Source organism: Mustela nivalis (genome assembly GCF_964662115.1).
Source record: "Mustela nivalis genome assembly, chromosome: 10".
In the NCBI taxonomy this organism is placed as follows: Eukaryota; Metazoa; Chordata; class Mammalia; order Carnivora; family Mustelidae; genus Mustela; species Mustela nivalis.
In genome coordinates, this window is record NC_139029.1 from 19,485,244 (window position 1) to 19,507,913 (window position 22,670).

Here is a 22,670-nt window from a genome sequence, read left to right on the forward strand (position 1 = left end):
GCAGAGAGCCCAATGTGGGGCTTGATCCCAGGACTCTGAAATCATGACCTGAGGTAGAGGCAGAGGCTTAACCCACTGAGCCACCCAGGCACCCCAACCTTCCATGTTTTTAAAAAGGATATTTCAAAACTATAAAAATAGGTGATGTCAGTTGGAAGTCTTCATTTTTAAATCTTCTTAGGTGACAAAAGTTGAGATCCCTGTATTACTTTTTCCCCCTGGTCCATGACATCTCTAATGTCTGTGAGACACTCATCTAAACTAGCCCCATCACTTTACAACTGAAGAAACTGAGGCTGGGAATGGCAGCCTAATACAGGAATTTAAAGCTACAGGAAGTGTTCTACGTGTGCATGGTCATTTGTGGGATAACATTTGAATCCTTACTACCTTATTATGCTAAATGTAAATTTTTTTGTGTATTTCTTGTCTCCTTTTTATGGATTAGGAAACTGAAGCATAGTAAACTGAAGTATTGTCTGCCCATGGGCACACAATTTAGGAATGACAGAGCCAGGATTTGATCTCAAGCACTCAGACTTAAAACCACACTTGAGACACTCTACACTGTCTTTTGCTCACCTCCTCTTTCATGTAGCAGTCTCTAAAAATCTGGAGTAGTGGCAATTTCTGCCCATCTTTTCTTTGGTCAGCACCTTGTGAAAAACTTTTCATTCACCACCCTGCTAAATGAAGCCTCTGCTTTGTAGTATCTATTCACAGAGAAACTTTTGGTGTCTCCATTCGTTCACTCATAAATCAAAAAGGTTTTAAGAAAGTTTTCTGACATCAATATACTCCTAATGTCATTAGGTTCTATTCTAAGGGGGTCTCAAAGTTGAAGAAATTAACCTTAGTTGAGACACCAGATCCCAAGGCAGCTGGCCCATCAGTCTTTCCAATTCAGGGACTGCTGCCTTTCAGTTTGCTGATCTATACTGACATCATTGGCGCCCAAACAAAGAGCATTTTGCTTTATAAGGCCTAGGTAAATGTAAGGTGCCATTACATCAGAAGCCAGTATGACTATCAGCTGTGCTGGAAACAAGAAGCATGGCCAAGGAGTAAAGAATCATAAGGGTAAGAATGTAGCTTTAGGTTTCTTGGATGTATGGTCAGCACTAGAAGGGATCAAATAATGGACCACACACAGAAGCTGAGAAATTGAAAGGCAAAGTTGACATTTGTTATCAGGTCCCTGTTAGCTAGAAATGGTTTCAACACCACCTTGTGCCTGAAAAGGGCATGGACACTTGAAGGCCTGGACAATCTCTGTAGATAAAAGTACATTGTTCTTTTCTGTTACACTCAAAATACTTGAGAATAATTCCTTCTCAGGAATCACGTACTCATGCTCAAAGGAGAGTGTTTCCTCAGAATTTGTATTTTCCCTATCAGCCTGGTCTTTAGTATCCTATGTTTGGAAACAAGGATATTAACAGGTCATTTGATAAGTGTTCCAATCAGTTAGCATCCTTGCCGGATAAGTTTACTCTGCTTCTGAAGGCCAGAGGAAAAGGTGATTCTCCTGCCTGCCTAAGAGTTGGTAATTTAAAAATCCGAGTTAATATTATGCTGCAGTTAAGTTTAGATGCCTTGGAAATGTCAAAAGAGCAAACACCAGGCTGATGTCTGATTTAAAAAATCTAAAGCCCCAGCAGCAGGGAATGAAGAAAAGAAGTAACCCCACTACAGCGATAACTTGCTATGCAGGGCCTGTTTTAGTGAACAATAATTTTGCAGTTGGTTTCTTTAAAAATGGCCAGATAATCATTGCCTGTTTTCTACAAAAACGAAAAAGTGTCGGGAATCAACTGTGTGCTAATAATAAATGTAATTGTACTAACATCTAAGTATGAGAGACAGTGGTGACTTAAGAGCATGACCTTTGGCATCAGGCAGATTTAGGTTCGAATCCCACTCACCACTTGTTCTAGGGTGAGACTGGGTAACTCAATCTCTGAGTCTCCCCTCAGGAATCATTATACCTATCTCAACAGTGTTGTGAGGATTAAATGAGATGACCCATACAGAACACATACTTGCACAGACAAGTAAGCATTCAATAAAGCCATTACAATCAGAGGCCCTGCTATTTATTGGTCTCTTTCAGCCCGCCGTAGGCCTAGGGCAGGCCTGAATCCTAACGCTTCCTCGCACTATTTTATTACCATGACCAAAATTTTAAAATACGAAGGAGCCACAACTGGACTATTTCATTAATGCACACTTAAAATTTGAACGCCTGCCTTCAAATTGGATCCGCCCCCTGCTGCAGTTTGTGCAGTTTTCATAAACAAACTAGAGGACCCCCTAAAGCGGCCTCCCAGATCACAATCTACAGAAATCCTCTGACCCAGATTTGGATTAGGAAGGTGATGTAGTAGCATGCATGCGGCTCTGCGGAGAAGGGCCGTTAGAAGAGCAACTGAGCACTCCATGCTCTGAATTCTGTCCTCTAGCTTCTCTCCAGATTGGGGTGGAAAGGCTGATGGCGCAAGCCCAGCACAAGGACAGGGTCCCAAGACTTTAGAGCCCAGCGGCATGTCTGGAAGAGAACACAGGGTAGACCGATACCTCTCCTTACAAGCCTCTTTCCTCAGACACTCCCCGGTCAAGAAATGCCCTACCCTCCCGAGACTCTTCCAGAGACTCTTCCAGAGAAGGCCAGCTGTCTCAAAACACCGAAAAAGAACTTAAAAACCACATCCCAGTCTCCACGGCCGCTAGACACGTCCTACGCGTGCGTAGATGTACGTGCGCGCACCCGCGCGCGTGCGTACGCACGGACTGCTGGGATGCCGCCTCTCCTCTCGGGTCTTCCAGTTTCCCGGCGTGCTTAGGGCCCGCCAAATGGGAGGGGGAGACGCAAGATGGCGGCAGCCGCGAACTCCGGCTCCAGCCTCCCGCTGTTCGACTGCCCGACCTGGTGAGTGGCGGGGCGGCCAGGGCCGGAGTGGCCTGGCCCGGTCCGGCTTGGCTCGGCCTGGCAGGGCGGCTTATTTCTCGCAGCAAGCCGAACGGCTCAGAGACGCTGGAACTGATTGAGGGAGAACTGCCCGTCGGGCCGGGCGGCGTGTGGAGGAACCGGGAGCCTGGAGCCCGGGCCCAGAAACTGAGGAAACCCAGACTTGGGGGGCTCTGAGGTGTTCGCTTAGGCAGTCCCTTGGGCGATCAGCCGGTTGCCGGGGCGCTTCGGGGCCTTGGCCCCGAACTTACCTCAACTCCTGAGTGAGTGCCTGGTGCTCTTGTGGAGCACGGTACCTGCCCCCCTGCTTTCTGTCCCGAGCGCGCACGAGCCCGCTTCCCGGCCCCAGCCCAAGCTCAGTGCCCCGCATCCCTCTGTCGTTGCTGCATCTCTTTTGCGGTACTTGTCTGTCTCCCGCAGACGGGAAGCGCCCTGAGGGCAGGGACGGCTCTGACCCACCTCGAAGCCGGCAGGCAGTAGTTGTTGGGATGAACCCCTTTCAACCCTTCTCAAGCTCTTGGGAACAATGGAGGAATTTAATTTAGTCTTTAAGCAAGGTACAAGATGGATACATATGAATTGCCTTGCAAGGAGACCCATCCGAGAGAAATGTTTCTGCTGTAGCTCATCACAGTTTATGCTTATTTCTATCTCTTTCCCTTTATAGGGAGCTCCTCAAGGGCAAGGGCTGTCTGATTCATCTTCCTGTTCCTAGCTCCTGGGCCTAAGCCAGGCACATAGTAGGAGTTCAGAAAGGATGTTGTGGATGTAACATTTAACACTCCTTTTTCCATACAAAATGAGCTTTTGTCCAATACACTGTCCTTTCAGCTACGGTAGAGGAGTTGGGGCAGGAGAGATGACTGTGTTGCATCTTCAGTTAGATGGATGAGGATGCATTGTGTGTGCGCTTGCAAATGTAGGGGCTCTGGCAAGATTGTTCTTTCTTCAAACTTAAAAGGAACAAAGACCAGAAGCAAGTGAAAGGGTGGCCGTTTTCTGGGTCCTTCTCCATTTTTTAGTACCCAGTTATTTCAGTCTACAAATTGTATGCCTATTTTGGTCCCTTGCTGTATTGATTTGGACCAGGACTTAAAGTTGGACCAGGACTTAAACTTAGAGTTAGAAGAGACTAATTGAGATCACCTACCATTTCCTCGGAGTCTGGTATGCACCAGGCACTGTTTGGTGTTTTGACGTATATGTATCCCCCATGAATGGTGTTAAAAGAAATATAAAGAACAGTTCCTTAAACATGCCATTGTAGGAAGACCTGTTCAAAAGTGACAAACATCTTTTGTATTTATTGGTACCTGGTTTTATGGGCATGCTTTTGGATTGCCTTAGCTCCCTATAATTTTATACCCCTGATTTGGTCTCAGGAGCTCAGGACAGTACCCTCTGTTTATTCTGTGATGATACTAATCTTGATCAGACCCACTCACCAACTGATTTATTCTACCTTTATAGGGTATTAGTGGTAAATCTTAGATTCAAACTCCAAGTAGCCAAACTACCCTAGCTGTAGTACTTGGGCTCTCTGTGCTGCTTTTTCTCTGAGGTTGATATCCAGTGTTAAAATATAGGTTTCTTTGGTGCTGCTCTAAATACAGATCCAGTAAAGTCTGTTTTAGAGCAATTGAATCACTGGGGAAGTGTCAAATGTAGAAAGGAGCTGTAATAACAGTGAAGTAGATGACATTTCTGCTTGAACATGAACTAATTATAGGCTGGTAGAAGAGCTGCATTGTTGAATGGGACGGTGATTGTAAACGACATTTACAAACTCATCCTGAAAATGCTGTTCTCACTCTTATTTTTCAGGGCAGGTAAACCCCCACCTGGTTTACATCTGGATGTAGTCAAAGGAGACAAGCTAATTGAGGTATGGAAATACTTGTCTTCCCTTTTTTTCTCATCACACTAAACATTTTTGCCAATGACTCACTTTTCCACCCCCTCTCCTGTGCTTTGTTTTCCACCAATGCTACTTTCGTTCATCCTGATTTTTTTTTTTTTTCCTATTAAAAGCACAGGGTGATATAACACATTCAAACCTGGTATCTCCCACAGACACTCATTTTTTGGTGACTTCTCTCACCTTCCAGATGAGGGTTTTAATTGATCATAAGCTTATGGGTCCCTATGAAACTGGGCTTGGGGAATTCTGTCTTTCTGAGTACATGGAGTTGTGTGGAAGTTGCAAGATATGCAGTAACTGTAGAAGAAAGTGAATGATGTAGATTGCATTTCACTTTTAAGTTCCTTTTATGCTGAAAATTCAAGCCCAAGCCCTTCAGAGAAATATAGTAAGCTAAGACGATTGCTCAGAAAAGAGAATGGCATGGTGATGAAACTCATTCATTCATTCAAAACATTTATTGAATGCTTACTGTACGCCAGTCATTGTACTCAGCAGAGGAGGGACTACAACAGTGAACAAAACAAACATGGTAGGAAACACAATCACACAAAAATTACATGGCTATAATTGAAATAAGTACTATACCGGAAAAGTTTAGCAGAATTCCAGCTTTTATACAAGTCTTTAGAATGGACACCACATGGAACTTCAAGAGAACATGAATTTTGATTAGCTCTTAGGTTCTGTAAGTTTTTTTAATCCTTATGGTGCCATTTACTTACCAAGAAATGGAGATTATGCCCCCTATGACCATGGAGTTGTGAGTCTCCATGTCTTAAGACAATTTTATGTTTGCTTACTTAGGCAGAATTTAGTTTCAAAGGCCCCATTATTGAATGCAGTTGGTTTTCTTTGGTGTGTATAGTAAAGATCAAGATGTTCCATGGTTGAAAGGCATCTGAGATCTGAAGGAGACCCAGGTGTTTTGCAAATTATTAAGGCATGAGTTGTGATGAATTCTGTTAATTCATCATACCATTAGCCAGTCACTGATAGAGGCCTTTTGTGTTGAGTTCTTCTATCTTAGAGGTTACGAAACACCCAGATTATTCAAGGAAATAATTTAGCTAAAATGTCTGTCTTTTTTACTACAAACTGTTCCACAGATGTAAAATATTGTTGCTAAATAGCGTGAAGCTTTGAAGACATAAAGGAATTTATTTTCATACTAGAATTTAGTAAATCTTTAGTTTGTAGTAGAAACAATGAGGCATAGCCTTAAAGCTAATATCACATTCCTTTGTGAAATAATTTATATTTTCAAAGCACTAATTTGTCAAACATCCCTCTGATTACTGTTTTCTAACTGATCATCTTCTCTGTCTTTCAGTGCTCTTAGGTATGCTCAGTTGCCACATAATTGTCAAGTTACAATCCTTAGGTGTCACTGTATTGTTTCTGAGGGAAGTAGACCTAAGATGTGCTTATTTTTAAGGGTTTAGGCAGCACTTGATACTAACCGGGCTATCTATATCCTAGCCTTGTGTCAAAGGCTTGTGATGTGTTGTGATAGCTGGGTTTAAGAAGTGCAATATTAAAACAAAAGCCATGAGTCTTTTAAGCCCAGTGTGTAAAGACACACTCTGAGTTATAACTCAGAGGCACAACTGAATACTGTTACTAGCAATAGCTGGGCAAGAAATTGTGGTGTTAGTTACTATTGAAAGAGCAATGTATTATTTTGTTCAGTTGGTATCATTCAAGAATTAACACATTTCCTTGATTCTAAGTTATACTATTACCCCCATATATTTGAACATTCCTGTAATTGAGATACCTTTTTTTTTTTTTTTTTTTTTAAGATTTTATTTATTTACTTGACAGAGATAGAGTGGGAAAGAGCACAAGCAGGGGAAACGGCAGGCAGAGGGGGAGGGAGAAGCAGGCTTCACCACTGCACAGGGAACCCGATGTGGGACTCAATCCCAGGACCCTGGGATCATGACTGAGCCAAAGGCAAACACTTAACCCACTGAGCCACCCAAAGCATCCCTTGAGATCCCTTTACTAATGAATGTATATCTTTTTAATTTGGAGACCCTTTCTCCTTCCCCACCCCCACCCCACCAGATTACCAGGAGATAACCTGGTATCTCCTTTCCCACCTGGAGATACAGGTTAGGTGACCAGACACCTAAATCTGGTCGGTGTTACATTAGAACCCAGGAGTGGGTGATCTTACATATTACTTCCTTGAGACCAGCCTGTGGGCACTGTAGTTAGCAAATTGAAGTTTTGTGCATACATAATCTGTGTGCATGTAAATATAAACAAAAAATGCTGTGAGATTCAGCCTGCATAGACAGTACCTGGAAAGAACAAGATGTTGAAATTTCAAGGATCTCTCAGTTCTAAATCAATGTCCTATTTTTAACCTAAACATTAAAACTTGGTAGTGACGTGGGATGGTTGATTGAGCTGTCAGGCTGTGGTTCAGTCTCAGTGCTCCATAGTGGTACGGACCTTGCACAGTCTCTGCCAGCAGCAGATGGGCACTGCTGGACAGAGTTTCCCAGAGGTGACCCACATACCTAGACTAGCTTGAACCAATTGAGCCTTAAGACTAAGCTTGGAAGAGACTAGGTAAGTGATAGTTAAAAGAAAAATTAACAATGCGACCCATAGTACTTGTTCACTTCTTAAAATGTTCCTTGCCTGATGGTGCATTTTTTTTTTTTTTTTTTTTTTTAATTTTAAAGATTTTTATTTATTTATTTGACAGAGATCACAAGTAGGCAGAGAGGCAGGCAGAGAGAGAGGGGGAAGCAGGCTCCCTGCTGAGCAGAGAGCCCAATGCGGGGCTCGATCCCAGGACCCTGAGATCAGGGCCTGAGCTGAAGGCAGAGACTTAACCCACTGAGCCACCCAGGCGCCCCGGTGCATTTTTTTTTGATGTAGGTAGAGTGAAGAAACTATATAATGTAGTGGCTAAAAGAGCTTGGACTCTGAAGTAAGATGGACCTGGATCTCTAATCCAGCTTAAAAATCAGTAGTATCCCCCATTATCCATGGTTTTGCTTCCCACCATTTTAGTTACTGACACAGTTGATCCTCCTGACATGTTGTCAGAGATCAGTAGTGGCCTGATGCTGTTGTCACAGTGTCTTTGTCATTCACCTCACTTCATCTCGTCACATAGGCATTTTATCATCTCACATCATCACCAGAATGATGAGTATATATTGAGTATAGTACAATAATATATTAATATTAATTATTAATATATAGTACAATAAAATATTCTGAGAGAGTTGCCACATTCACATTCACTTTTATTGCAGTATATTGTTAAAGTTGTTCTTTTTTATTATTGTTGTTAATCTCTTACTGTGCCTAATTAATAAATTAAACTTTATTACAGGTATGTACATATAGGAAAAGACACAGGATGTAAGATTTGGTGTTATAGGAGGTTTCAGGCATCTGCTGGTGGTCTTGGAAGGTATCCCCTGCAGATAAGGAGGCAACTACTGTGTTTAGTTGCCTGAACTTGAATATGTTAATTATCTTCTTTTGGCTCAACTTGATCATCAAAAAAAATAAGAATAAAAGTATCTGCCCCCTGCACAGAGTGGTTGTGGAGATGAAGGGACACAGCAGGAAACCTAGCACAGTGCATGGCACCGAAGTGTTGTGCAGTTGCTGCAGTATCCGTAGGGGATATATTTCTGGATTCACAAGAGGAACACTAAAGCATGGGGGAGAATGGTGGCCCACTGTGCGTTCAGTGATACAGCCAGGAATGAAATCTAAGCCTCTTGGGTCCTACCTAACTTGACTGTTTCTCTACTCAGCTTCGTGCTATCTTCTCTTGGGGATTTTAGGAGGAGTGTAGTGTGAAATGTGAACTAGAGCTTAAGGAGACCTTGTGTGTAAAGGAAAAACACAAACATTTTCTTGAGCGGTCAAGTTACAGACTTTTGGAACTGGGAGAAGTGTAATTCATCTAGAGTCCTTCATCTATAACAACCCAGTCTACAGCCAACCAGCAAAGTCTTTACTGATTCAGGGTTAAAGAAAGATAAGGATTGGGAGCCTGGCTGGCTCCTTTGGTGGAACGTGCCACTCTTGATCTCGGGGTCATTGAGTTCAAGCCCCACATTGGGTGTAGGGATTACTTAAATAAAGTTTAAAAATAAATAAATAAAAATAAGGATAATGTGAGTGTTCCATAAAGCTAAAATGGGCTCAAACAATGTCCTTTATCCTTATCCTTCCTACTTACTTGATGTTGAAATGACCTTCTTTTATAAAATGATTACAATGATACTAATTGGTGACAGTTTTTTTTTTTAATGTTCTTATTTGGCAAAGTCAAAAGTTAACAGTGCTACATCAACTCCTACTCTCCTCATAGCTTTTTTTAAATAATAGTTTGCTGGTCTGTGAAATCTCCTTTTATGGTATTATATTGGGTCATTCTATAGTTTTAGATTCTTTTTCGTGCCATAGCAGTGTCTAGAAATGTTCTAGAGCTCATCTCTTAGAATTGTTTCAGACAATGGCACATTCTTTACAATATTGGCATTGCAGGTCATTGTCACCTGAGTTCAAATCCCAGCTCTGCTACTTAACCAGCTGGGCCACCTTGGATGAGTGACTTCATCTCTTTCCATCTGTGTTCTTGTCTTTAACAATAGAGGTGATACTTGTTTCACAGAGTTGTTTTGAGAATTAGATGATATCATGCTTAAAATGCCTAGCAGTAAAGGGTCTGTCAGTCAGTGTTAATCCCCATACCCTTCTAACCCAGACCTAGAAAATCTTTGCCCCATGAAGTAGTTCTATGTTTGGATATAACAAATACTTATTTAGAGTTAACTTAGAGTAATACTTTTTTTGGCCAATGAAGTTGGATTTAAATACCCATACCATGATATGTAATGTAATTGTACTTCCTAAAGAGGGTTCCAAAAATTCTCTGGGGCTATGGCAGCACGATTAAAATACCCATAGGTTTTTACACCCCTTTCCTTTCCTCACCAGTTGTTACTATTCATCTGAATGTAGGTTTTCTGAATAGCATTCTCATTACTTTGTAGTCATGCTTTGTACTTCTTGTTTCCTGGTTGACCTAAAATTAAGATCTAGTAAAATCTTAAATTTCCAATGGGTGGAAGACCGCCACTCCCACAGGCTACATTCATCTAATAGAATTAAGAAAAGTTCTTTTCGTACCAACACAAGATATTTAACCACTGCATTTGGGGAGATTAATTACAATTCACCCCCCCCCCCAAAATGCTAGTATATTATTCTGAGCTTTTTATCTTGAAGAATAGTGGGAAATAATTTTGTTTTCACCATGGGGCAAGGAATTTTATCTACCCAAGATTCTCTGTTTACTAGATTGGAAGAATTTTTGCTGAACCCTGTTGAAACAAGATTTAAGTAATATTTAATTTAATATTTATTTAGAAACTGATTATTGATGAGAAGAAGTATTACTTATTTGGGAGAAACCCTGATTTGTGTGACTTTACCATTGACCACCAGTCTTGCTCTCGGGTCCACGCTGCCTTGGTCTACCACAAGCATCTGAAGAGAGTTTTCCTAATAGATCTCAACAGTAGTAAGTAACTCACATCCCATTCTGTTTCACACATTCCCTTTGGGGCAATGTGCAAATACTCTTTGGGTTCTTCAGTTTTGAAATCATGTTTTATTGCTCATCAAGGAAGAAGCTTATGTTTGGTTTTTAAATGAACTCTTTCTTTCTGTGATAGCTCTCATTTTCCTGAAATAATTGATGACTAGAGAGAGAAGAGGGTTTTGGGGAATCATTTCCTGGAATGGCAATAGGTATATACAGAGAACAAAAAAACGTACCCAGGAACCACGGGCTCCGGGTATTCAGGTGTTCATAGGACTGCGATAAAATTGTGGTCTGGTTTAAGCAGAAGCTGTGGAAAGTTACGTTAATGTATTAGAGTAGTATTGCAGGACATTAAAAAATACTTACTTTGAGCAAAATTTAATTTTTTATAGTGGGTTCTTTATTCCAGCTGCATTTTGCTCTGACTACTAATAATACCAATTTTAATTCTGTGAGCACACTCCGAGTAAGATTTTCATCTTTGCCAAAGATAATCCCAGAAATGCACTTGAGACTTAACTGCATGGGGCTCTGAAGTTTGTTCAGTTTGCCCACGTTTCAATATAATATAAAATGTAAAGCCTGCTCCTGGGCTGATCATAGGCTACTCTTTCTTCCCTCCCCTAACACACACACACACACACACACGTATACCCCCAGTGTGCTTATATAATGGCCTTGGAGAGCCTTGTCTCATAAGTACTTACTTGCAAATTTATCGCATCTTTTCTCTCCATTTTGTAACATGCAGAATGCTGACATGAGAAAACACTGAGTCTCTCCAGTAGAATTTTGGATTATCTTGGCATACATATTGCACCTGTTTCAGCCAATGTCCTTTGTTGCCCTGGGAAAACCCAGACATAACTGCTACCAGGCCAGAAGTTCTTATTTTCCTTGCACTTGGGGCTGGAGAGGTCAGACCACAGCAGTGCCTGTCTTCTGCCTTGTGGGGCATGGCTGTTGCTGGGTTAGTGCCATGCCTGCTGGACCCAGAATGAAGCCAAACCTACCTGGCACCAGAGAGCGAGCCGTGGTCTTTGTTCTGTGGGGTAATGACAGGTCTGGAGATGTGTAAGAAATCCACTGAAGAGATTCAAGACTCAGTGAAGAGTGTCCTTTTCATTGTGACCCATGACAAGGGATGCAAAGTGGACCCAGTGCTATTTTCATTTTAAAAAGCAAAAATGATGTGCTGGGAGGAGCTACTTGCCCTTCTACAACTCAGATTGGTTTTGTTTCTGTTTTTCTCTCTTATATTTCTGATTTGGTTATTCCCAGCACACGGCACTTTCTTGGGTCACATTCGGTTGGAACCTCACAAGCCTCAGCAGATTCCCATCGATTCCACAGTCTCGTTTGGCGCATCCACAAGGGCCTACACTCTCCGTGAGAAGCCTCAGACACTGCCATCAGCTGTGAAGGGAGATGAGAAGATGGGTGGAGAGGACGATGAGCTCAAGGGCTTACTGGGGCTTCCAGAGGAGGAGACTGAGCTTGATGTAATTCTACGTCCATCTATGCTGTTGTTTTGTCTTTGGGGACTCGGTTTTTGCAGTATGTAGCTGTTCTGTGCAGCTCGAAACGCCAGTGACTTAGCATCGGGAAATTTTCTTGAGCGCAGTAGTGGGCCTCTGCCATTTTGCCATACAGACTTGCTAGATAAGATGCACCTGTGCACACGTGGTGCTAGATATGATGCACAACTGTGCTGTGTGGGCTTGGTTATGTCCAGCTGGGCCTTGAGAGGAGATCCTGTCAGACCTTCATGGTAGTCTGTGCCCCATCACTGGATGTTAGAAGCCAAGGCTGGGAGTTGGATTTTTCTAGAGCTGCCCTGTCCAGTGTGGTAGCTACTAACCACATTTCTGGTCCTCAGTAGTCAACATGTGGCTAGCGACTACCATATTGAATGACAATGATATAGAACATTTCTGTCACTCAGAAAGTTCTGTTAGACATCACAGGAGAGAGACTGAAGCTTTTGTTCATTTACATTGCTTTTTTTGATATGGTTCAAAAGGCCCAAGAATCTCTGAGTAGAACTAGATTGCTTTTGGTCTTATGGACCTAGCTGTCCCAAAGGCCGTGAATTTACAGGATGTGATTTTAAAGTGCTAAAGTTGTCCTTTTCTAGAGGCTAGCCCCAGTGGTTTATGATGTGGCTGTTGTCCTTAACGTATCCCTCACTGCACTGGTGTGACTGGTCTATTCATGTAGACCGAATGCCAGCATGTCCTCAGCCATCCTCGTGCATTTACCTCTTGTTCCTCCGGGCAGTTTCCCGGCCCTTAGGAAAAAAGCACAACAAAAATCTTATCATTTAGAAGTTATTTGTTCTAAAAAAGTAGCTGGGCACCTTGCTGAGAGTCACTCTTGCCCATCTTTCCTCCAGGTTGCTCCCCTGCTTCCCTGTCTTTTAAGTTTAGTTTGTTAGGTCTGCCTTGGGTGTTCCTTCTCAAGACTTTTGGAGTGTCTCAGACTGCAGTGCAGATTGGAATAAGTCCAGGGAATTGGGAAGAGGCAGGCAGCAGTGCTGAGGCCAAGTTAATCATTGAAATAGATGGGTGGTTATGAATAGAAATGGGGCCATACACAGGGCCGGGTTGCGACAAACTATTACTGCCAAATATTAAGTGCTCTGGCCCTGTCCTTCTGAGCTTCAGTGGGGAGAGCTGCTGGGAAAGATGCTGTCAGTTGCCCTCTCTCATCTCTGTTTCATTACTTTAAGGCAGTTCGTAGAGTTCCTCCGAGTCACGTTCTTTGATTCTCAGCATGAAGACATGATAGTCTTTTCCCCCAAAAACAGAACCTCACCTCAGTGATATTTGCACAGATGACCTGTTCTCAACTCAAGGTTCTTCACCTCCTTTTGACCATCACTGCCCCACTAGTCAGGATGTTCATATTTTGTCGAAAGAGGCTTGTTAATAGTAGCAGTCTAAGGCCATTAATGAGTTTTTCCTGAATACAAGAGAAACTTGTTCGCCTGGAGAAGTTAATGTTCGCTCCTAAAGCCTTTTTGCCCTTTATTTAGCTGTATATTCTTCAGATCCCCTGTGTACTGACTCCTGTCTGTCTTATGTGAACCCTGGCCTAGAACCTGACAGAGTTCAACACTGCCCACAACAAGCGGATTTCCACCCTGACCATTGAGGAGGGGAATCTTGACATTCAGAGACCAAAGAGGAAGAGGAAGAACTCGCGGGTGACTTTCAGTGAGGATGATGAGATCATCAACCCAGGTGAGTTGTCTTCCTAGCTTCTTCCGATGACAAAGCTGTGACCTCTGAGAATAGTGTGTGCAATGTGTAGGCTGGTTGTAATGTTTCTCAACAAGGTGTAGGATAACCAGTGCTATATTAAGGAATGAGAATTCTTACAGGTCACTGATGGTGTGCCCTGCAGCCCTCAAGCATCATGCAGTTGCAATGTGATAGAAATAGCGGAAGGGCCTATGTAACTCAGTAAACAGAGCCAGGCTCTAAGTCCCACATGATCCAGTAGGTCGGTGTCACAGTGGAGGCTGAAATAGAGTTGTTTGTTGTGTTTTACCTCAGAGTAGAGCATTACTTTCTTTGTGGAATTCTTTTTTTTTTTTTTTTTTTTTTAAGATTTTTTATTTGAGAGAGAGACAATGAGAGAGAGCATGAAAGGGGAGAAGGTCAGAAGGAGAAGCAGACTACCCATGGAGCTGGGAGCCTGATGCAGGACTTGATCCTGAGACTCCAGGATCATGACCTGAGCTGAAGGCAGTTGCTTAACCAGCTGAGCCACCCAGACACCCTCTTTGTGGAATTCTAAGTGTGAGTGGTAACTCTAAGATTGGAGAGCCTTCTGCTGCCACCATTAGGTGCACGAAAGACTTGCTTCTCTGTAAGGAAGTAATGTGTAGAAAGTTTGTACCGTAGTGTCAGCAAGATGAGAGCATCTTGTTTATGGGAAGGCCGCCACTTCCACCAGTTTGTTCCATCATTCAACATCCATTTCTTGGTCTCAAATTGTACGTCAAGTACCTGGTAGGTAGATAACATCAAGCCAGGAAGTATCATTTGTATAATGAGGATGAATTTGAGATTCTGAAAACCTTGTTAGAAATCAGTCTCAATGGATAGAAACAAGGATCCCAAACTAATAAGTTGCTTTTACTTCCCAAAGGAAATAACAGAGAGAATAACTTTCAGGTCCTGTATTTAGGTTCAAAAATACCAGTTATTTCAGTGGAGAGGATCCATCCCAGTGACAGCTCATGAAAAAAATCTGGCGAGTTCAGTTGATTGAATGAGCCATCAGGGGCATCTGGAAACTAAGCAAGTGCTTAGTTCATAGAAGAATAGGGGACAGTAACCCCACTCATCTGCGTTCTGAGCAGAACTTACCCAGACAGGTTACCAAATGCAAACACAGCCTCAACCCTCAAATGTGTTGTATAGTTCCTGAGGGAGAAGGAGATGCAGAGCTATGGAAGACTGTCCCCCAAATGCTAGGAATGGGGGGGGGACCCATGCTTGAGGCACGGCCGCCATAGTTGGATATTTGCGGGGCTGACCTTAGGAAGGAAGGAGTGGGCAAACCTAGAGCCAGTGAATAGCAAGTATTTGGCTCAGCATAAAAAGAAACAACAAATCCTTCTTGTATTTAGAAGAAGAGTCAAAAAGAGCCATATGAAAGATCCAGGCATCCGTTTGGTGTGTGAAGTAGAGGGTTACTATCCAAGCAGTGGGTGCCCAGTGGAAGTGTTCAGGCAGGGGCTGAGTGACCAGTTGGGAAAACACTTCTGGGCCCCAGAACCTATTGAATAAGAATTCCTATGGGTTGGACCTAGAAATTTTATAGTTTTAAATAAGCTCTTATTTGTACTGATAAACAGCCAGCAATTTGGGAATCACTGGACTAGTCAGTCTTTTTTTTTTTTTTTTTAAGATTTTATTTATTTGACAGAGAGATCACAAGCAGGCAGAGAGGCAGGTAGTGAGAGAGGTGGAAGCAGGCTCTCCGCTGAGCAGAGATCTCAACATGGGGCTGGATCCCAGGACCCTGAGACCACGATCCAAGCCGAAGGCAGAGGCTTAACACACTGAGCCACCCAGGTGCCCCTGGACTAGTCAGTCTTTTAAATCCCCTTTAGAACTCAGGGTCTGGTCTGCTGTTTTTCTCCTTGAAAATTATTGCCCTGGGGGGCACCTGAGTGGCTCAGTCAGTTAAGCATCCCATTCTTGGATTTGGCTCAGGTTGTGTTTTCAGGATTGTGGGATCAAGCCCCTTGTTGGGCTCTGTGCTGAGCGTGGAGTCTGCTGGAGTTTCTTTCTCTGTCTCTCTGTCTGCCCTTCCCCTTGTATGTTTATGCTGTCGCTCCCTCTTCCTCTCAAATAAATAAATCATTTTAAAAAATTTTTTTAAAAAGAAGAAATCATTTCCATGGAGTGAAATGTATACTCAGACAGAGCCCAGCATAACAGTTAAGAGGACCTGGGTTTGAAATGGACCTCTTCACTTAGTATAAGCTCTGTGACCTTGACCAAGTGACTTAACAGATATCAGCCTCACAGGATTGGTGGGAGGCTGAATGATTAATCCATGTATAAATACTTTAGATCAGCGCTTGGCACTCATTAGGCCACTGACAGATGTTAGCCATGATCCCCACTGTCATCAAGCCCTGCTTTTGCATTTTATCCACGCCGCCGCTCCTGTACCAGAGGTAGACGTAGTAGCAGAGAGCTTCGAGGAGCAGAGATCTCATGGAATGGGTGTATCCTCTTTCTTGGAGTGGAGTGGCCAGAGATGAGGAGAGGGTGAGAGGCCCTAGCACTGTTCAGCCAGCGCAACCCAGGAGGGGGTCCCCCAGAGAGTGAGCCTGCTCCTCTGCAGGCCTGTTGCACTTGCACATGTGGGGCGCATACCCCATGAGCCAGCCCAGGCTGCTCTTCTGCTTCATGTCGCTTGCCTTGCTAAAGGATGGTTGGAACAAGGCTCCTATGGGGATGAGGAAAAAGGTAAGGGAGAATGCTTTTCTTAGAAACCTTGTCTTTTTCCTAATGAGCCTGGATATCTTTCCTTCTTTCCTCTATGTAGAAGTCATTCGATTGTTCGTTCACTGAACAAAGACAGGGTCTCTTGTTTGGAGGCATCATAATATGTGAAAAACCAGACTTACTAAATAAACCAGGGATTAATTACTCAAATACTGAATCTTTGTTCAAAGGGATTCATAGGAGTGTTTTCTTTGAATAGCAGACACCCTCTTTGCATTTAAAATAAGCTGTACAGGGGCGCCTGGGTGGCTCAGTGGGTTAAGCCTCTGCCTTCGGCTTAGGTCACGATCTAAGGTCCTGGGATCGAGCCCCGCATCAGGCTCTCTGCCCAACAGGGAGTCTGCTTTCCCATCTCTCTCTGCCTGCGATTTCTCTCTCTGTCAAATAAATAAATAAAATCTTTAAAATAAACAAATAAAATAAGCTGTACAGCCCCTATTAGGGAAACCGTTCCTTTCCTACGCATATATTAAGACAAAGGGCGCATGGAGTTATTTTTTCAGTAATGATAATAAGTCTGCCTGCCTTTTTCTACATCCCCAGCCTTTGGCGAGAAAGGTCCTGTTCATCCAAGGTGATCCAGGCCACTCGTCTCCTGTGTGCTCCAGGAATGCTGTCTTGCACCCCTCCGTTATGTTGTAGCCTATGTTTTTCAGCTGTGAACTTCTTAAAGGCAGGACAGTATCTTGCTCTTTATTTCTATGCTTGATGTCCAGTAAATGAGGCATGAGAGCGTTACTGCAGGCATGTCCCTTCCTTGGTCTTAGCACTTTCTTCCTGCAGTGAATCAGGCTAGAGCCAATAGTGTGTGTGTACCCCGTGAAAAGGGGGCTGCTCTCCACCCTGCCTGAACACTGGGCTTCAGCTCCTTTAGTAAGTCTTGACTGTGTACAGTTGTTCAGGTCACAAGGCCGGGTTAACTTGGAAGCCCTGAGCCTGAATTCTATTTCTGGTGTTTGCTAAGAGCAGGCACCGGCAAGGTACGTGGTGTGTGATCCCTTCCCATGTGTCACGTGTCACTGTGTTATCACTAGCATGGGATTGACCAAATCTACTCTTTGGTTTCTCCCTTCAAAGAGAGATGTATATGGAATGGAAAAGAATTTGGGAAAGGCAGTACAGCGCAGTGGTCCAGAGCCCAGGCCTGTTTCTGACCGCTTGGACGTGAACCCTGGTCCCTCCACTCCCCAGCAGGGTGACTGGACCAGGCACTTCACCCATCAGGCCCGAGCGTGTCTGTTAGGTGCTAACTGGTAGTGCCCGCCTCGTAGGGCTGTGAGGGTTTAACACAGTGCCAGCACTGAGTAAGCACTTGAAGTGTTCACTGCGTTTCTCTGTTTTGATAAGAGTTGTGATTACTTTGTTTGCAGTGGGTCCTGTTCCCTTAATCTTTCCAGCAGAGCATCACACTAACCCAATCTTGTTATCTTCTGCAGAGGATGTGGATCCCTCAGTCGGTCGCTTCCGGAACATGGTGCAGACTGCAGTGGTCCCAGTCAAGGTAGGAAGCATGTTGTAACAGTATTTGAAATGCCATACAGTCTGGTTTTAAAACCCACTATTTTATTTGTAGGTAAGTGTTCATTGTGTGCTTAATTTTAAAACACATTCTTTGCTTTTCATCATGTGGAAGTACTTTCATTCCACCTGAATCTAGGGGATCCTGGAGTGCTGTAGAAAGACCGCAGGTGACTGCCAGCTTGATGCTGCGTGTTAATTGTGGTACACTGGGAGTCTGTAAATTTACCTCCCAGCAGGGTGCAGAGAGACCCACTTTTCTTTAGCCTTGCCCTTCTGACTCCAAGTAAGCTAATCGGTGAGGAAGAGGTATTGTTGCATTTTTGCATGGCCTCTCCAGCTTTGGCCATGCCTTTGTTTTGTGATTGGAAATGGTATGGATAGGAAAGACAGCCCAGATGTGGATTAGGCTGAAAGGTCGGATATGTTGAAGAGCCAGGAGATAGAAGTTACAGAGATGGTCTCATTGCTCAATACATGGAGGAACTATGTGACTGCTCGGACTGTCCAAAGGGAGCAGATGGCCCCTTGAAGTAGTGAGATGTTAGAGATGCTCACGAAGTGATTGGAAGATGGTCGGAGGTGTGATAAAAAGTTTTATTTTAAAAACTTTTATTTAAAAAAAGTCTTTAGGGGCGACTGGATGGCCCAGTTGGTTAAGCATCTGCCTTTGGCTCAGGTCATGATCCCAGGGTCCAGGGATTGTGACCCACATTGGGTCTCTACTCATCAGAGAGTCTGCTTCTCCTTCTCCTACTCCCTCTGCTTGTGCTTGCACTTTCTCTTGCTCTCTCTCAAATAAAATCTTCTTTAAAAAGAAAAAAGATCTTCAGGGGCGCCTGGGTGGCTCAGTCAGTTCTAAGTGTCCAGCTCTTGATCTTAGCTCAGGTCTTGATCTCACGATTGGTTGTGAGTTAAAGCCCTGAATTGGTTCCATGTTGGGTGTGAATCTCGCTTTAAAAGAAAAAAATCTTGGGGTGCCTAGGTGGCTTGGTTGGGTGTCTGCCTTTGGCTCAAGTCATGATCCCAGGGTCCTGGCTGAGCGGGGAATCTGCATCTCCCTATCCCTCTGCTGCTCCTCCTCCTTGTGCACGCGTACTCTCTCTTTCTCTGTCTCTCTCTTGGTGTCAAATAAATAAAATCATTAAAAAATAAATCTTCAGACTGCAATAGACTACAGTGTGATTACCTATGTCAAGTTTTTGGTTAGTCTTTTTTAATCCAAAACGGGTAGAGGGTCAAGGGGGATCTTTCGTGAATGTTCATAAATGTGAAAAAGTACTAGAGGGAATGTTTCTCTGCATCTCTATAGCATTTATGTCACATTTCTCCTAGAGCTCTTTTCTCTTTTTGCTTCTTCCTTTGGAATGTTCTCTTATCATTCCAGTATAAAACCAGGGGCTCCTGGGTGGCTCATTTGGTTAAGAGTACTCTTGATTGTGGCTCAGGTCATGATCTTAGGGTTGTGGAATTGAGCCCTGCATCCGGCTCCCTGCAGGCATGGAGCCTGCTTAAGATTCCCTCTCTCCCTCTACCCCTCCCCCGCTAAGAAAAAAATACAAAACCAGCAAGGGGCACCTGGCTGACTCAGTCAGTAGAGCAGGTGACTCAATCTGGGGGTTGTGAGTTTTGAGCCCCACTTTAAGTGTGGAGATTACTTTAAAAAAAAAAAGGCATAAAACCAGCAGATATTTTTACTTCTTTGTCAGTTTTATTATAATTTACATACAATAAAATACACACATTTTAAGTGTATAGTTTGAGTTTTGACAAATGTATGCACATGGGTAGCCACCATTATTCTAATTATATAGATTAGAAACCCCAGAAAGTTCCCTTATGTCCCCCATGCTGTCAGTTTCCCCCACTCCCCCACTCCCAGCCCCATGCAGTAGACTACTTTCCATCACTACAGATTTGTTTTGTTCTCAGAGTAATGTTCAAAAATTGGGCTGTCAGTATGAAGATACTAGCTTTTTACTGGAATTCTTATCACCACCTAATAACACCTCTGCTTCCTAAAAGGGTATTTTAACATCAGAAGAGAGGAAGGCTATGACCATAGGAGAAAGAGTAGTCACTTAAACTGGATAGGTTTGCTTTATGAAAAGCTCACACATTGTCTTCATTTTTCTCAGCGTGACGTAGGATGGTGAACCCTTTGTGGGCAGTGGTGTTCGGGAGCCATCGTGTTAGACAGGGACCGTCTGGTCTCTTCAAATCCTGAGACTTAAGGACAGTGAAATAGGTCGTCTGGGAAACAAAACAAGCTAGAGGGTTGGGGGCCTTCTCCATGTTTTCTAGGACTGGAATAGAAAAGGCTAACTAACACCGTCTTGTGCCTCACCTCTTGCTTCCTCTGTTCCTTATGAACCACAGAAGAAGCGGGTGGAAGGCCCTGGCTCCCTGGGCCTGGAGGAGTCGGGGAGCAGGCGCATGCAGAACTTTGCCTTCAGTGGAGGACTCTACGGGGGCCTGCCCCCCACGCACAGTGAAGCCGGCTCCCAGCCACACGGCATCCACGGGACAGCACTCATCGGGGGCTTGCCCATGCCATACCCGAACCTCGCCCCTGACGTGGACTTGACTCCCGTCGTGCCGTCAGCAGTGAACATGAACCCTGCACCCAACCCTGCAGTCTATAACCCCGAAGCCGTCAACGAACCCAAGAAGAAGAAATATGCAAAAGAGGCTTGGCCGGGCAAGAAGCCCACACCTTCCTTACTGATTTGATATTTTTGGTCATGGAGAAGGGTGGGATTGGGTGGGAATTGGGTGGAAGGGTGAGGGGGGAGCTAATGAACTAGGGAGAAAACTTTCCATGTGTGCGGTCTCGTCTTTCAGAATGTCTCCTGGGGCCCTAACCATGTACTATTAAAGCTGGGGAGTAGCCCATAAAGACCTGTCTTCAGAACACTCCGAGTGTAGAGCAGTGTTTCATATTTCCTGCCAAGTAGGCTGCCCTGGCTCTTTCCCAGGCCTTCCATGACCTCCTTTTTCTGTTCTCCCTTGTTTTAGGGTCATTTTGATTTAAAGTCCTGTACCCTGAGGGGAGATTCCAGGCCCTCGGGTGGGATCTCGAGCCATGGCGCTGGCAGCAGCATCAGCAGCCTGTGGGGCCAGCAGCCAGATTTCTCCTTGCAAGTCCCAGGTAGCAAAGGGGTTGCCCTGGATCCCAGGTCGATTAGAAGGGGGTTTAGAATTCTTCAGTTAAGCTAAGGTTTCAACTCAGAAATGTTTGCCTAGGTCACTGGTTTTGAGGTCCAATAGTTAGGCTTTTTTCTCTTTTGTCCTTTCTGTTGGAATGAGAACATTTTGATTTTCCTTCATCTGTGACCAGTGCCATAGACACGGATGGGTAGTTAAACTTACAGTATTGTTGGATCTTTACCTGTTTCTCTCGTCACACCTGAGTACTCCACTTCCTGAAGTTTCTCGTTTGATTCCAGAGTACCGTCCTCCACTTGCTAAAGCCTTGCTTTCCTTTTCAAGTGTGTTGTGAAGGTAATTTTTTAAGGATTTGACCAGTCAGAGCAGCAATTCCATTAAAAAGGAAAAGATTACTTTGCAAATAACGAATGTCTTTAAGAGGACATTTTTAAATGTTGGTTCCGCGGCTCTCCCCTCCTTCACTGAGAGCTCTCCTAATCCAGAGCTCCAGGACTGGGCCCAGCTAACAAACCTAGGAGACGAAGGTAGCAAACAGTGATACGAGCTTTGTACAGAGATTTGTACATTTGTGTAATAGGCCTTTTCACGCTTTATGTGTAGCTTTTTACCTGTAACCTTTATTACATTGTAAATTAAACGTACCTTTTGTCATTTGTGCCGGCTGTGATTGGGTCGCCGAAGGAATTCCGGCTGCTGTGGGAGCAGCAGAGGATGGGCTTGGGAGGCACTGCTCTGGCCCTGTTTCATGACGACAGATAAAGATGCCCCCTGCCGAAATTCTCATTAGAGATTCCAGTTCCCTGACTGGAGCCTTACTGAGCAAAATGGGGTAAGAGGTGCCTGCTGCCCTTCTTTGGGAGGCAGAATTGCGCGATGGACACGGTGAGACCTGGCCTCAGGCCACCGGTGTGTGGTGGGCACTGCTCCAGCCTGGCCGCCTGTGCTCTGGCTCCAGCCGCTCGCCTGGGGAGGTCTGTACCCGCAACCTCGGATGCCGGGAGTGACTTTCCTAAAGATGCCTAGTGGCTTCTAGATCCCTTGGGTTGAGAGTTCGGACTGGGGGCAGGAGTGCAGAGGAAGAGGGATCCATAAGATCCCAGCTGTGTAAGAAGCTGACTTCTTAGCTGGCTTCTGTAAAAATGAAGGTCCTTGTCTTAGAAGGGCGCCTTCAGCTGTAGTGAAGGTGACTGTCCGTGCTGGTCACAGCCCCTCACCAAGGCCCTGTCTACCCTGCCCACCATTTACAAGTCATTTCATTTCCATAGCCCTAAGGAGGGGCCTGTTTTTATCCCCACTTTACAGGTGAGAAAAGAGAAAAAACCTCCCCCTGATCCCACTGTAGCGAAACTCCAGCCTGAAGCCAGAGCCGGAGCGAGGGCTCACACAGCCTCCAGGGCGAAGGTGACTGATGTGCTGGGCAGCCTGCAGCTCTGTTGGGGGCTAGGTTGGTTAAGAAGT

The 22,670-nt window shown here is 44.2% G+C and overlaps 2 protein-coding genes and 1 long non-coding RNA gene across 6 annotated transcripts in view; 2 read left to right on the forward strand and 1 right to left on the reverse strand.

The window, feature by feature from the left end:
* Nucleotides 1-22,670, forward strand: part of LOC309841656 — a 963,915-nt gene that overhangs the window by 928,727 nt on the left and 12,518 nt on the right. The gene's annotated exons all lie outside the window — the stretch shown is intronic.
* The window catches only part of WASF2 (WASP family member 2), a 937,387-nt gene that overhangs the window by 234,915 nt on the left and 679,802 nt on the right, over nt 1-22,670 (reverse strand). The gene's annotated exons all lie outside the window — the stretch shown is intronic.
* On the forward strand, nt 1,008-21,865 carry PPP1R8 (protein phosphatase 1 regulatory subunit 8). 2 transcript variants are annotated; one of them, XM_082684908.1, is made up of 7 exons: nt 1,008-1,080; nt 4,793-4,853; nt 10,311-10,464; nt 11,770-11,990; nt 13,589-13,733; nt 17,960-18,024; nt 20,421-21,865. In XM_082684908.1, exons 4-7 carry the CDS (start codon nt 11,925-11,927, stop codon nt 20,772-20,774), a joined length of 630 nt encoding a protein of 209 aa, XP_082541034.1. In that variant the 5' UTR covers nt 1,008-1,080; nt 4,793-4,853; nt 10,311-10,464; nt 11,770-11,924; the 3' UTR covers nt 20,775-21,865. The 2 variants fall into 2 exon arrangements, with proteins under 2 accessions (XP_082541034.1, XP_082541033.1); XM_082684907.1 differs by lacking the exon at nt 1,008-1,080 and adding an exon at nt 2,764-2,929.

Coding starts and splice junctions, on each gene's coding strand:
- PPP1R8 (XM_082684907.1), top strand. CDS start 2,874: ATGGCGGCAGCCGCGAACTCCGGCTCCAGCCTCCCGCTGTTCGACTGC. Junction 4,854..10,310: donor AAGGAGACAAGCTAATTGAG/GTATGGAAATAC, acceptor ATATTTATTTAG/AAACTGATTATTGATGAGAA. Junction 13,734..17,959: donor TGATGAGATCATCAACCCAG/GTGAGTTGTCTT, acceptor TATCTTCTGCAG/AGGATGTGGATCCCTCAGTC.